The sequence below is a fragment of the Prionailurus viverrinus genome, unplaced genomic scaffold (genome assembly GCF_022837055.1).
Source record: "Prionailurus viverrinus isolate Anna unplaced genomic scaffold, UM_Priviv_1.0 scaffold_45, whole genome shotgun sequence".
In the NCBI taxonomy this organism is placed as follows: domain Eukaryota; kingdom Metazoa; phylum Chordata; class Mammalia; order Carnivora; family Felidae; genus Prionailurus; species Prionailurus viverrinus.
Window position 1 is genome coordinate 3,781,459 of NW_025927610.1, and position 15,842 is coordinate 3,797,300.

The 15,842-nt window shown below is 48.0% G+C and overlaps 1 protein-coding gene across 1 annotated transcript in view; it reads right to left on the bottom strand.

The window, feature by feature from the left end:
• Positions 1-15,464, bottom strand: part of PDE6B (phosphodiesterase 6B) — a 35,051-nt gene extending 19,587 nt beyond the window's left edge. The window contains exons 1-3 of the mRNA XM_047847243.1: positions 14,982-15,464; positions 10,611-10,763; positions 10,217-10,306 (exon numbers count right to left, since the gene is read on the bottom strand). Of these exons, the coding sequence (XP_047703199.1) occupies positions 10,217-10,306; positions 10,611-10,763; positions 14,982-15,449 (711 nt within the window). The 5' untranslated portion in view covers positions 15,450-15,464. The remainder of the gene's footprint in view (positions 1-10,216; positions 10,307-10,610; positions 10,764-14,981) is intronic.
• Between the last annotated feature and the right edge of the window lie 378 nt (positions 15,465-15,842).

Here is a 15,842-nt window from a genome sequence, read left to right on the forward strand (position 1 = left end):
CAAAGGGCATAGTCAACAAAAGAAAAAAAATAGGCAAATTGGACTTTCTGAAAATTAAAAACGTTTGTGCATCAAAGGACACTATCAACAGATTAAAAAGGCAACCTTTAAATTGGGATAAAATATTTGTAAATCACATATCTCATAAGGAGTGAATATGTAGAATATGTAGAGAACCCCTAAAACTCAACAACAAAAGAAAAAAGACATATTCAAAAGTGGGCAAAAGACTTGAACAGATATTCCAAAGAAGATACACAAATGGCCAATATACATGTGAAACAGTGATCAATAACTACTAATCATTAGGGGAGTGCAAACCAGAACTACAACGAAGTACCTCTTCATGCCCATTAGTATGGCTACTATGAAAAACACACAGAAAACAACAAGTATTGGTGAGGATGTGGAGAAATTTGAACCCCGTGCATTGTTGGTGGGAAAATGGAAAATGGTGTAGCTACTGTGGAAAACAGTATGGCAATTCTCCCAAAAATTAAAAATAAAATTACCATATGAACCAGCAATTCCACTTCTGGGTATGTAATCAAAAGAATTGAAAGCAAGGTCTCAAAGAGATGTTTGTGCACCCATACCTATAACAGTATTATTCACAATAAAGTGTGGAAGCAACCCAAGTGTCCATTGATGGAAAAAAGGATAGCAAAATGTGGTCTATCCGGACAATGAATATTATTCAGCCTTAAAAAGAAAGAAATTTGGATACTTCCTACAACATGGATGAACCTTGAAGACTCTGTGTTAAATGAAACAAGCCAGTCACAAAAAGACAAACGTGGTGTGATCTCACTTATATAATGTACTTAGAGTAGTCAGAATCATGGAGATAGAAAGTAGAGTGATGGGTGCCAGGTGCTGGGGACAAGGGGCCTGGGGGGTGAGTATTTAGTGAGCATAGAGTTTCAATTTGGAAATGTGTAAAGAGTTCTGGATATGGATGGTGATAATGGTTACACAATAAATGTAATTAATACCACTGAACTGTAGACTTAAAAATGGTTAAGATACCAAGTTTTATAGTGTTTCTTTTAGCACAAGAAAGATAATTAGAAAAGTAAGTAAAGAGAGGGAGAAATATATACTATGCTAACACTAATCAAAAGAAGGCTGGAGTAGCCATGTCAGTTATAGACAAAGCAGACTTCAGGAGAAGGAAAATTATCAGGTGTAAAAAGGGACATTACATTATGGTACAGGGGTCATTTCTCCAGGAAGATAACATCCTTAATGCGTATGCATCTAACAACAGAGCAGCAAATCGCAAGAAGCAAAAACTGATGGGACTTGAGAGAGCAACAGGTCGGCAACTTCAGTGCTCTTCTTTCAGTAATCGATATATCTGGCAGCCAGAACATCAGTAAGAGTTGTCAAAAGAGCACCAGAGACAGCGGACACCAACACACACTCCACGCAACAATGGCAGAAAATATGTACTTCCAAGGTCACATGGAGCAGTCACCAACATCGGCCATATTCTGGGCCATAAAACCCATCTTAACAAATGTGAAAGAATAAAAACCACAAGGAGTACTATCTTATCATACTACAGTGGAATTAAACTAAGGGTCCGAAATTAAACAGAAAGTAGCTGGAAAATTACAAAATATAGGAGACAAAAAACTCTTTTAAATAATACACGGGTCAAAGAAGAAGTCTCTAGAGAAATTTATAAAGCATTTGAACTAGATAAAAATGAAAATACAGCTTATTAAAACTTGTGGGATGCAGTGAAAGCGGTGCTTAGAGGGATGTTTATGATATTAAATGCACATATTAGAAGAGAAACAAGATCCAAAATCAATAATCTAGAAAAAGAACTAGAAAATAAACTAGAAAAATAAACTAGAAAAAGAAAACCAATTTAAGCGTAAAGCAAGCAGGAGAAAAAAAATAATACATAAATAGTAAACATTAAGAACAACACTATGCCCCAAAATGTGACAACATAGGTAAAATAATTTTTTTAATGCCTTGAAAGACACAAACTGCCAACACCCACATAAGGTGAAATAGAATACTCTGAATAGAACTGTATGCATTTAACATTTTGAAAACTTCATTTGTTAATTTTGAGAAAGAGAGAGAGAGTGAGAGAGAGAGTGAACAAATAGGGGAGGGGCAAAGAGGGAGGGAGAGAGAAAATACCAAACAAGCACTGAGCTGTCTGCACAGAACCCAATGTGGGGCTCAAACTCACGAACTGTGAGATCATGACCTGAGCTGAAACCAAGAGTTGGATGCTTAACTGACTGAGCCACCCAGGCGTCCCCAGAACTGTACATATTAAAGACATTAGAACAATAATTCATAATCTTCCAAAAAGAAAGCACCAGTCCTTGATGAATTCATTGATGAATTCTACCAAACACAGGGAAGGAATTATGTCAAACCATGAGATCATGACCTGACACAAAATCAAGACTCAGTTGCTTAATGGACCGAGCCACCCAGTTCCCCTAGATGCAAAAATTCATAATAAAATATTAGCAAAATCAATCCAGTAATGTATAAAAATAATTATGCTCCACAACTAAGTGGTATTTTTCCCAGTGATACAAGGCTGGTTCAACATTTGAAAAATCAATTAATATAATCTACCACATTAACAGGCTGAAGAAGAAAAAAAACCACAATCATATCAATTGATGGAGAAAAAGTATTTGACATAAATCCAACACTCATTCAGAATAAAAACTCTATGCAAAATAGAAACAGAGGGGGAGCTTCCTTAGCTAGATGAAAATTCTACAAAAACCTTTAGTGAGCATCAAACTTAATGGTGAGACAGTGGATGTTTTCTGCTAATATTGGGAGTAAAGCAAGGATGTCCCCTCTCACCACTCATATTCAACATTGTACTGGAAGTCCTAGCAAGTGCAATAAGACAAGAAAAAGAAATGCAATGCATATAGATTGGGAAGGAAGGAATAAAACTGTCTTTGTTTGCAGATGATATGATTGTTTATGTGAAAATACCAAGGAGTCAATTTAAAAAACCTTCCTGGAACTAATAAGAGATTGTTTTAAGATCACAGGATATAAGGTTAATATGCAAAAGTCAGTTACTTTTCTTCATATCAACAATAAATAATTGGAATTTGAAATTAAGAACACAATATCACTTATATTAGCATAAAAATGAAATACTTAGGTGCAAATTAACAAAATATATATGGAATCTATATGCAAGAACTACAAAATTCTGAAGAAACCAAAGAAAATCTAAAGAAATGGAGAAAGATTGTCTGTTCGTCAACTGGAAGACCCATTATTGTTGCCAATTCTTCCCAACTTGATGTACAGATTAAACGAAGTCCCAATTAAAATACCAGCAAGGTACTTTGTGGATATAGACAAACTGATTTTAAAGTTAAAAAAATTTTTTTTAAAGTTTATTTATTTTTGAGACAGAGAGAGATACAGCATGAACGGGGGAGGGTCAGAGAGAGAGGGAGACCTAGAATCTGAAGCAAGCAGTGGGCTCCGAGCTGTCAGCACAGAGCCCAACGCGGGGCTCGAACTCATGGACTGTGAGATCATGACCTGAGCCGAAGTCAGACACTTAACTGACTGAGCCACCCAGGAGCCCCTGATTTTAAAGTTTAATTGGAAAGGCCCCTCCCCCCACCCATGGAATAGCCAGAATAATACTACAGAAAAAACAAGTTGGAGAATTGATGTTTCTGATTTCAAGGCTATAAAACTATAATGATAAAGACACTATGGTATTGGTGAAAAAATAGACACATAGATGAATAAGACAGAATAGAGAACCCAGAAATAGACTCAGACAACTGCAGTTAGATGAAGGAACAAAGGCAATTCAATGGAGAAAGGTTCATCTTTGCACAATTTGACATCCATATGCAAACAAGTGTGTTTAGACCCAGACCTGACACTTTTCACAAGGATTAACTCATAGACCTAACTATAAAACACAAAATTATAGGGGCGCCTGGGTGGCTCAGTCAGTTAAGCTTCTGACTTTGGTTCAGGTCATGATCTCAGTTTGTGGGTTCAAGCCCTGCCTGGAGCCTGATTCTGATTCTGTGCTCTCTGTCTCTTCCCCTCCCACTCATGCTATGTTCTCTCTCTCTCAAAAAATGAATAAACATTGAAAGAAATTAAAACACAAAACTATAAAACTCCTAAAAGATGATATAGAAGAAAATATGGATGACCTTGAGTTTGGTCATGAGGTGTTTTTTTTTAAGTTTTTATTTTAATTCCAGTTAGTTAACATATAGTGCTATGTTAAATCAGGTATGCAATATAGTGATTCAACAGTACCAGACATCACCCGGTGCTCATCACCATGAGTGCCCTCTGTAGTCCCCATCACCTACTTCCCCCATCCCTCCACCCACTTCCTCTATGCTAACCTTCAGTGTGTTCTCTGTAGTTAGAAGTCTGTTTCTTGGTTTGCCTTTCTCTCTCTCTCTCTTTTCCCCTTTGCTTGTTTGTTTTGTTTCTTAAATTCCACATACAAGTGAAACCATATGGTATGATTTGTCTTTCTCTGACTGACTCATTTAGCTTAGCATGATATATTCTAGCTCCATCCATATTGTTACAAATGCCAAGATTGCATTCTCTTTTATGGCTGAGTAATATTCCACTATATATATATATATATATATATATATATGCCTTGTCTTCTTTATCCATTCATGTATCAACTGACATGGTGATGAGTTTTGAGATACAACATCTAACTATAATTCATGAAGGAAAAATTGATAAGTTGGACTTTATTAAAATTTAAAACTTCTGTTTTTCCAAACACACTGTTAAGAGAATGAGGAAGCAAGCTATACCCTTGGAGAAAATATTTGCAAAACAGAAATCTGATAAAGGACTTGCATCCAAAATTTATAAAAACTTTAAAAATGAAACAATAAGAAAACAGAAAACTAATTTAAAAATGGGCAAATATCTTGAACAGACACTTCACCAAAGAATAAGATATACAGATGTCAAATAGTATATGAAAAGATGCTCTGGCACAAGAACAGACATTCAAATCAATGGAATAGAATAGAGAACCCAGAAATGGACCTACAAATGTATGGCAAACTAATCTTTGACAAAGCAGGAAAGAATATCTAATGGAATAAAGACAGTCTCTTCAGCAAGTGGTGCTGGGAAAACTGGATAGCGACATGCAGAAGAATGAACCTGGACCACTTTCTTACACCATACACAAAAAGAAACTCAAAATGGATGAAACACCTCAATGTAAGACAGGAAGCCATCAAAATCCTCGAGGAGAAAGCAGGCAAAAGCCTCTTTGATCTTGCCCACAGCAACTTCTTACTCAACACGTCTCTGGAGGCAAGGGAAACAAAAGCAAAAATGAACTACTGGGACCTCATCAAAATAAAAAGCTTCTGCACAGCGAAGGAAACAATCAGCAAAACTAAAAGGCAACTGACAGAATGGGAGAAGATATTTGCAAATGACATATCAAATAGAGGGTTAGTATCCAAAATCTACAAAGAACTTATCAAACTCAACACCCAAAAAACAAATAATCCAGTGAAGAAATGGGCAAAAGACATGAATAGACACTTCTCCAAAGAAGACATCCAGATGGCCAACCGACATATGAAAAAATGCTCAACATCACTCATCATCAGGGAAATACAAATCAAAACCACAATGAGATACCACCTTACACCTGTCAGAATGGCTAACATTCACAACTCAGGCAACAACAGATGTTGGTGAGGATGCAGATAAAGAGGATCTCTTTTGCATTGTTGGTGGAAATGCAAGCTGGTGCAGCCACTCTGGAAAACAGTATGGAGGTTCCTCAAGAAACTAAAAATAGAACTACCCTATGACCCAGCAATTGCACTACTAGGCATTTATCCAGGGGATACAGGTGTGCCATTTTCGAATGGACACATGCACCCCCACGTTTATAGCAGCACCATCAATAATAGCCAAATTATGGAAAGAACCCATATGTCCATCGATGGATGAATGGATAAAGAAAATATGGTATACACACACACACACACACACACACACACACACACACACACACTGGAGTATTACTTGGCAATCAAAAAGAATGAAATCTTGCCGTTTGCAACTACGTGGATGGAACTGGAGGGTATTATGCTAGTGAAATTAGTCAGAGAAAGACAAAAATCATATGACTTCACTCACATGAGGACTTTAAGAGACAAAACAGATGAACATAAGGGAAGGGGAACAAAAATAATATAAAAACAGGGAGGGGGCAAAACAGAAGAGACTCATAAATATGGAGAACAAACAGGGTTGCTGGAGGGGTTGTGGGAGGGGGGATGGGATAGACGGGTAAGGGACACTGAGGAATCTACTCCTGGAATCATTGTTACACTATATGCTAACTAATTTGGATGTAAATTAAAAAAAATAAAAAATAAAGTTAAAAAGAAGAAAAAAGAAAAATCCAGAAAGAAAAGAAAAGATGCTCAATTGCATTCATCATTAGGGATTGTAAATCAAAACAAAAATGAGATACACCTATTAGGATGGCTAAAATCCAAGTAACTGACAATACTGAAAACTGATGATAGGAATTCTCATTCATTGTTGATAGGAATGCAAAATAGCCCAGTTGCTTTTTGGCAGTTTCTCAAAGTTAAGTACAATTAGGGGCACCTGGGAGGCTCAGTTGGTTGAACAGCTGACTTCGGCTCAGGTCATGATCTCACGGTTCGTGAGTTCCAGCCCCGTGTCGGGCTCTGTGCTGACAGCTTGGAGCCTGGAGCCTGCTTCGGATTCTGTGTCTCTCTCTCTCCCTCCCCAGCTCACACACACTCTCTCTCTGTCTCTCTCTCAAAAAAAAAAAAAAAATTTGAAAAAAAATTTTAAAGAGTTAAATGTAATTATACCGTGTTATTCAGCAGTTCCACTCCTCGTATATACTCAGCTGAATTGAAAACTTACATCCACACAAAAACCTGCACACAAATGTTTTTAACAATTTTGTTCACAATTGCTCCAAACTGGGAACAATCAAGATGTCTTTCTGTAGGTGAATGTGGTCCATCCAGACAATGGAATGTTATTTAGCACTAAAAAGAAATGAGCTATCAAGCCATAAAAAGACTTGGAAGAATCTTAGAGTAAAGAAAAATTTAATGTTTATTTATTTTTGAGAGAGAGAGAAAGAGAGAGAGAGAGAGTGAGAGAACAAGCAGGGCAGGAGCAGAGAGAAGGGGACAGAAGATCCAAATCGGGCTCTGCCCTGACAGCAGTGAGTTCGATGTGGGGCTTGAACTCGTGAACTGAACTGCAAGATCATGACCTGAGCCAAAGTTGGATGCTCAACTGACTGAGCCACCCAGGTGCCCTTAAATTTTTTTTAATGTTTATTCATTTTGTTGAGGGGGGGAGGGGCAGAGAGAAAGGGAGACCCAGAATCTGAAGCAGGTTCCAGGCTCTGGGCTGGGAGCATAGAGCCCCACATAGGGCTCAAACTCACAAACCGTGAGATCATGACCTGAGCCTAAGTCAGACGCTTAACCAACTAAGCCCCCCAGGCGCCCCAAGACGTGGAGGAATCTTAAATGCCTTTTACTAAGGGAAAGAAGCCAATCTGAAAAGCTACACACCGCATGGTTCTAACTATATGACATTCTGGAAGAGGTAAAACTGTGGAGACAGTAAAAAGATCAGTGGTTGCCAGTGGTTCAGTGGAGATGGGGAGAGAGAGGTGAACGGTGGAACACAGGGGATTTTCAGGGCAGTGAAATTATTCTTTATGATACTGTGAGAGTTTATAACTATCATGATGCATTTGTTAAGACCGGTAGAAATTTACAGCACAAAGAATGAACCTCAATGTGTGCCAATAGCACAGTCATTTAGCAGCCGGGGGGGGGGGGGGGGGGGGCGGGGGGATGAAAGAATGCAGACTCTGACAAGAAAATCAAACTCTAACACTTGAAATTACCTCACTGAAGGAGGCAGAGAAAAGGTGCTGATGGAAGTATTTTTGGAAATGAGCAGAGACTTGTAAGACTAAACACTGTCCTCTGCTTAGTAAAGTTGTATCCCATGGGTTAACAATTCTGTTCTTGCTGTGCACATGCACTAGAATTGAACAATTAAGTAAATGAGTGGTGGATGACGGAAGCCAGGTATCTCACTGTCAGAGTGGAAACTTGCTTACCAGAAAGAGGAGGAGGCCAGAACATCCTTGTGGTGTCAGGTTACATTGTGGACACCAGCAAGAACTCAAGTTTAACTTAATATGGGTTCATGGTTACATGTAGAAATATTTGTAGATGTGTCTATGCACAGGCTAGTATGCACACGTAGACTTCCTTACTCTGTCAGCTGACCAGACCTTGAAGCTGACACCCCAGTAGCAATGAGCACCCCCAGTGCCCAGATCTTTGTTTCTAAGACATTCCCCAATACAAGGAACCAGGGCTCCTTGAGGAATTGCTGATTTCAGGACTGGACAGGAAATATACAAATGACCCTGGAGCATCAGAAAGTAAGTGATGTTCTCTCTGCTCCTCCCCCACTTGTGCTCTGTCTCTCTCTGTCTCTCAAAAATAAATAAATGTAAAAAAAAATTAAAATAGAAAGAAAGTGATGTGCAAACCCTCCCCCCGCCAAACCAAGAAACCTACCCATCCACCAACCCAACAAACAAAAACACCCCAGAATAATGGGGTCAATGGGTTATGTCAGATGGCACAGGAGCTCACTGAGAGGCTCCCAGTGGCTACAGTCAGAACAGATTGAACAACAAAATCAATAAAGTTGACTAGGGTTGTAATCGAAATACTCAGGACTCCGAACTGATGAAAATAAATTATTGCATAAATTAATAAATGGGCGAGAGGAGACATATCTCCAGTGCAAACCCCTGTTCCCACAGTGTGGGGCTCACAGCGATTTCCCTCCAAAGGGCACCGTCAACCTGGTGGCCTTTCTAGATGCCAGTGTCATGCCGGCCTCACAGCCCTTTAAGCTGTTCCCCATCCGGCTCTGTGCCCTGCCTGACCAGCCCCCAACTGAGCAATCATGTCCTTTAAGGCCTCAGGCCATGTTTTTCTTTCTGCCCAGGGCACCCTCTTGTCCTCACCAGAGGATCCTCCCATCACCCCCTCTGCACAGACATGCTGGAGCACCAGGATGGCCAGCCTTGTCCCCCTGGGCTTTGGCCCTAACCCCATGTGGCCATAGCCTGTGGGAGGTCTCTCTCAGAGGCTTTTTTCTTCTCTATCAATAGGGCTGGCCTCTGGCCAAAAGATCCTCAGGGGATCCCAGACCACCTGCCTAGGCTGCTCCTTCTGTAGCTCGTGGGTCAGGAGGGGGCTCCCAGACAACCTTTCTGAGAGAAGCACAGGAACCTCTCATCATTTTAAGCAAGTTTACAGCAGGTGCCCAGGACGCACCCAGCGTTTGCAGACAGAACAGACAGTGGGGATGGCCTAGAGTGACCAGTTCATCCTCAGCATCTTCTGAGGCTCAGCCTGAAGGCCACGTCTCGTACAGCTTTCCCAGCCCAAGGCCCGGAGTGACAGGAGCTGCCTTTCTGTCCTCTTGCCAGGCCCACTCACTGTCTCCCAGGGCTCCAGGGGGCCTGGGCCCGAGGCAGGAGGACAAGAGGGAACCTACCTCATGCGCCCGTGAGCTCTGCACCTCTTCCCGAAACACAAGGCCCCACCTTGCTTGCATCAGGCCCCACACCCTCCTCGCTGGGGGGAAGCAGATTCCAGCCCTGGAAGCAATTGCTATCCTGTGTAGCAAGGGCTGAACCCACCAGGAGACTCAGGCAATGAGTGGCTGTTGTCCATTCTTCTCCCGCCCCAGCTCCTGCCACAGAGGGTTTGAGGGAGCTTCTAAGGAGTGTCTACAGCATTCACAGGCACCCATGCCCGCCCGGGCTGGGGGAGAGTCAGGGTTGAGAGTCAGGGATGAGAGACCCAACCTCTCTGGGGTCCCAGCCACACGATGGCTTCCCAACACTGCCTCGCTGTAGCCGGCCCACTCACAGCATCACACCGCAACCACAAAAGCCATGGGACACTCCCTGGAGTGCTCTGGAACTGGCCCAGCTTGGACACGCACCGTCTCTGTCCAGAGAGACTGGCACGGGGACCTGGACACACTTGGACATCTTGGAGGGCTGGGAGGCTGGGGCGGGATGGCCCTGGCCAGGCGCACGCGTGGGTACCTGGCCTCGGCGTGTCTCACAGTTGTGCAGGTAGCTCAGGTGGTAGATCTTCAGGTTCAATGTGCCAAAATTCAGGTACTTCAGGAAAACCTGAGACGGGGATTATAACAGCACGAGTTTAAAACCCCAGTTTTCAGAAGGCGTTCGGGTGTGCAAGGGTGCAGAGACGCCCGGCTGCCCAGAGCAGGGCCCGTACGCGGCACTGATCTCAACGCACGCAGGCCCATGGCGTGCAGGAGACACACATGCGCGGGCTCTCAGAGCTAAGAGGAGGGGAGGTCTACACCCAGACACCAAGAGAACACACGCGCGCCCCGCCAGCACAGGACAGACCTGGGGACGGGGTGGCCCACACACGGAGGCACCCATGCCCGCAAGGGCCCCCAACACTCACATCTTCATCTTCGCTTGTGAAGCACGGGCCGTCGAGCTTGTTCACGGCCATGATGACGGCCACGACGTCTTTGCCATTCATGATGGGTGTGGCCAGGATGTTCTTTGTCACATAATCGGTCAACTCATCAGCGAAGGAGCTGAAGTGGGGACACTGGGCAGGCAGGAAGAGGGGAGAAAAGAGAGGCAGTCAGTCTGTGGACCTGGCCCACCCTGACCCCGGGGAGGCCGGGCCTAAGCTGCACAGAGGCCACTGCCCAGGCCAGTGCTAAGACCCAGGTGCTGGCGTCGGGAGCCCAGGCAGCACAGGAAGACGTAGCCTGTGGCCTGTCCTTGTGGCTCTAGCCTGGCGCAGTCCCTATCCCTCGATTTGGAGCCAATTACCCCAGCTCTCCATCATAGACTCTGCTGAGCCCTCACAAGCCTGGATGTGGCAGGCCTGGGTCCCTCCGCACCTGCTGTCATCCGGTTAAGCAGGTCTGTTGGATACCTGTCCCAAAGCCCCTCCTAGATCAGGCCGCCCTCTCCTACCTTCACCTCCCTCTGGGCCAGCCCCCACATGCTCCTTCCCAAAAAGTGTGTTGGCTGAATAAAGGGTGAGTGTGAGTCGGGGTGGAGGGTCCCCTGGGAGTCTCCTGGGGTCATGCTCCAGCCAGCAGGTGCTCCGTGGGGTCTGTTGCCCCTATGATAAGGCATGTGTCCGCGTCTGGCCCCCAGGGCAAGTCCCGCTAGCTTTAGGGTTGCTCCTCCGGGTCGCTCCTTGATTGGGAGCTGATTGACGGACTTCCCACAGGGAACAAGTGACAGAGTGTCACCAGGATGAGGTCCCCCAGGTGACTGGGACCGTCCTTCAGAGTGGATGTGACTCCAGCTCTACCCTCATACTTCCTGGTGCTCATATTTATTTACATGAGGCCCAAGTGACCAGACACAGAGCTGCAGTGGATGGCTCAGAGTTGGGCTGTTTGGGTCAGGGCCTGGGCTTGCCACCGTGTCACCTCCAGCAAGGGTGGGACAGCCCTGGGCTGCTCTCTTCACCCGTCAGCTTGGGTTGAGCGAGGCAATCTCCGTAAACGCTCCCTACATTTGGTTATTATTACTTGTTAAAAGAGCTCTTTGGGGTTTACTCAAGGACTGTTGGTCCTGTGGCAGACAGAGGAGTCACTGACCCCATGTGACTTCCCGCGCCTTCTCTGTGGCTCCGCCCTCATGTGGCCCAAGGACGCTGCGTCCGCTGCCCAGACTCCCTTGCATGGGCAGCTGGGCCACAGTTCAGGCCAATGGGAGGTCAGAGGAAGCCTGCTGGGGACGAGGACATCCCATGTTCTCACGAAGAGGTGCATGCGTCTGGCACCAATCTTCTCAGTTCCTCTCCTGCCTGATGATTGGAGAGGTAGCTGTCACCTGCAGCCACAAAGGGAAATCAATACTGAGCCCCGGAGGTGGCAGCAGCGTGGGGAGTGGCACCAGCGTTCCGTGACACAAAGGGGGGTGTTCCACCTCACCCCAGGCCCAGCACAGGCACGAGCTCAGGGCCCTTTTCACGCTCCCATCCTTGGTGTTTCTGAGCTCTCCAGTTACCTTCCTGGCCACATGGCTGGGTCTCTTGGCAGGTCCTCGACTCTGCCCCAGACTTTCCTTTCTGCCCTTCAGCTGTGTTCCCCTCTTCCCACCTGGGGTCCCACCAGCACCCCTGCTCCCAGGTGCCCCCCGCCATAGCAGCGCCCCCACTCCCAGGTGCCCCCCTCCGTACCAACACCCCCTCTTGTTCCTCCCACACTGGGACCCTAACTCTGACGCCCGTGGCTGTAGCCTCTCCTTGTCCCTGCAGGTAGCTCGTCAGCTCCCACAACACCCTAGGTACAAGGTGAAGGGAGCCTCAGGAAGGTTCTGACCCAGAGCTGTGCGGTCTGAGCAGAGTCACCCCAGGGCTGGAGTCACCTGCGTGCCACACCCTTGTACCCTGTGCCCAATCAGGCTCCCTGCCTGCGTCTTCTTCTCCACTGTGTCCATGTCAACGCTCCCACCCCGGCTTCTCTGCTGAAGCAGACCCCACCTCACTCAGAGCCCCTACCATACTGTGGGCAGGGGGCTATGCTCAGGCTCCCAGAAGCCCTGGAACCAGAGCTTCCTGTAGCAGAGTGTGAGAGTAGGAGCAGCCCCAGCCCCACGGCATCCTAAGCCTCATTCCCGAAACGTCTGCCCTCTCGTGCTCCCAGTCCAGGGGTTGGAAGCCACCCACCACCCCATGGAGGGGAACTTGGTGTCTCCTTGGCACCTCCCTCCCCCTCGGCCTCAGTGGGTCTAGGGGTCCCGTGACTGCTCGAAAGTGCCCCCAACCCTGTCCCTACTGCCCAGACCCTCTTCATTGCTCTCCTGCAGCATCTATCCATGTTCTGCACTGCCGGCCTGGTGCTGTCGCCCTCCTCCCTCTTCAGAGTTGGCCTGGCTCCTAGACCTTCCCCACAAAGCCGTGCCCCTAATGGCAGTCTAGCCTCCTTCGACCCCCCAACGGCTGGCTGCCCCAACTGGGGTCTGGATGCCTTGGCAATACGCAGGACCCTTGTGATGGACCGTTTCTGGGCCCACAGCTCTTTGGAGGGGAGTCAGAGACTGTCCCAGAACCATGTCCCTTCTGCCTGGCTGCTTGCCATGAACGCTTGGGGGTCTTAGGAGCTGCAAAGTAGTGATGGGGTGATGTTGCAGCCCTGCGGTGTCCTCCTGCCACCACACACTGGCTGTCCTGGCTGCCTGCAAGGGTTCCCTGCCCCGCTGGCACACACTACCCTCCAAAAACAGCCTCCATGCTTTCCTCATGCTGCGAGTAGGGTGCTGGGGCCTCAGACGGAGCAAGGTTCTGTCTCAGTATCCCCTTTGACGACAACCTGGGTCTGGGAGCCTGACATCGGCAACGCTTAGAGCTTTGTGACACACTTAATGGAAATGTGCTTTTTGGCTGATGTGGGCTCTGTTCTCAGTTCCACCGCGTCTGAGATAAAGAGGAGCCAGCACAGCCCTGAAGATTGAGGCCAGTGCCATGCCCCTGGCCCACCGGGGGACAGATTAGGGCAGGCTGTCCTCATGGAGGCGGGAGGGTCTGAAGAAGCCGAGGGCCCAGGGATAGAGGAGGCACAGGACCCAGGATGGCCATGCCACCTGACCCAGACCCTCACCCAGCACAGGCTTGGGAGGCCAGTCAGAGGACAGGCCCCTGGGGGCTGTGGGGTCTGCCTCAGACTCAAGAAGGGAGGGGTCAAGATGTAGAGAGAGAAGGAGCAGGGGAAGTCACTCAGTGCAAGCCCCCTGCGCCTTTCCTCACTGCCGAATTCCTTATTTTCCTGTTAATTCAGGCTCCTGATATTCTGATGCATGGGTGACCCATTTCTTAAATGGGAGTGGAGATGAAGCTAATCCCAGAGATTACTATATTCAGGTCGCTGGACCTGGGGTTGTTTAGAGCAGATAAGTTTAAGAGGATTGCCACCACTTCCTTCCCAAGGGACCTGGGGGGACGTGCACGTGTCTGTTCGCCTCCAGGAACTAGGGGACAGAAGCTGTTTTGAGAGAAGCCCACCCTGGTGGGCAACCCCCTCCAGATTCCTTCACTGAAAGTGGAAGAGGCTGGTCCAGCTCAGGGCTCCTGCTTGCCCCTCTCAGAGGCGAGAAAGGAGAAGAGGGGAGAAGGCAGTGGCTCCCATTCTGCCCCAGCGGCCTCTTCCTGCTCCTTCTAGGAGCTCCTCAACCCCATGCCCACATTGGAGGCCCTTGCCCCTCACACATGTCCAACAGGCACCTCCTTCTCTCAAGTGCCACCTGCCCTGGCCTCCACCCCAGGGACCCTGTCCTCCTGCTGTACTAGCCCCACACTCGCCCTCCTTCCCACCCAACAAGAGCCTGTCCTGTTTCTCAGCAACACGAATTCCTGCCTACCCTTCCTGCGCCGCCTGGACCAGCCCTGGTCTCCCTGCTGCTTCTCCCGAACCCCCAAACTTGCCTGTGCGAGCAAGCAGCATGGTCTCCTATGGGGTTGTGAGTTCCAGGCTCCAGGGTCAACTGGCCCTTCCTTTCTGGGCCTTTGCACAGCCCCCTGCTCTGACCCCTTCCCCCCGACCCCCTCCCCCCCCCCAAGCTCCTGTGCAGGGGCCTATGCGTCAGGGAGGCAGCAGGGCCTGTCCGGGCCGCCCTCCCAGCCACCTCAAGGCTGGCTTCCTTCCTTTCTGTGAGCTCTGGACCAAGCCACCCCACTCACCCCACTCACCCCACTGCCCCAGGCTGCCTTCCTAAAAGAAGAGGCCCCCACATGGCCTGCAGGCTGGCCGTGGGACGGGTAGGGACCTCTCGCCAACCGCACCAGTCGTGGCCCAGAACCCACCTCCGTCACGTCCTTGATGTTCACCATCTTCTTGGTCTGAGCCACGTGGCCCACAACCCCAATGTCCAGTGGGAAGACGATCTCAGAGTCGGGGGGCACCAGGCAGTCCTCTAGGACGCTGCCGGGCTGCACACTGAAGAGGCGCGTGGCGAGCTCAGCCACGCCATTGCGCTGGCGGTACATGAAGAGGCTGCAGCGGTCGGCATGCAGGATGGTGCAGAGGCGTCGCAGGATCTTGAAGACCACCCGCTCCATGTTCACACTCTCCTGCATGTCCTGCACCAGCTCAAAGAGGGCTGTGCTCTCCTCCACCTGGCACAGCTCGCGGAAACTGGCACAGTCCACCGGCTGTCCGTCCTCGTGGGCGCCAGCCACATTCTCGGGGCTCAGCTTCTTCCCAAAGTACTGGTCCGCGAAACTGGGGTTCTGGTCAAGGAACTGTTGCACCTGCTCCCCGCTGAGGCTCATGGTGTCCCACTGCCCGTCCAGGAGTCGTGGCCGGTCCCCAGGCACACACAGACTCCCAGCAAACACTGTCATCAGCAAAGCCTTTCTTAATGACGATTACTGAGGACTGGGAGGACGCCAGCTGACTCACCCACGCTTGCCCCCCTTGCCTTAGATCTCGGACTCGGTCTGATTTTCCCAGGGTTGGGTGATGATGGGAGCTCAGGGGCTTCTGCCTGTGGCAGGGGTCCTGGGAAGCTGGGGGTAGGGAGTTGGCTTCCACCGGAGGAGCCCCTCACACCTAATCCTCCAGAGGGGTAATCCCACAAACACCGTGACCCTTTCAGCCTGGGGGATTGCCTGATAATTCTGGATGGTCCAACAGGCATCCCCACATCTCCTGGCCCTCATACC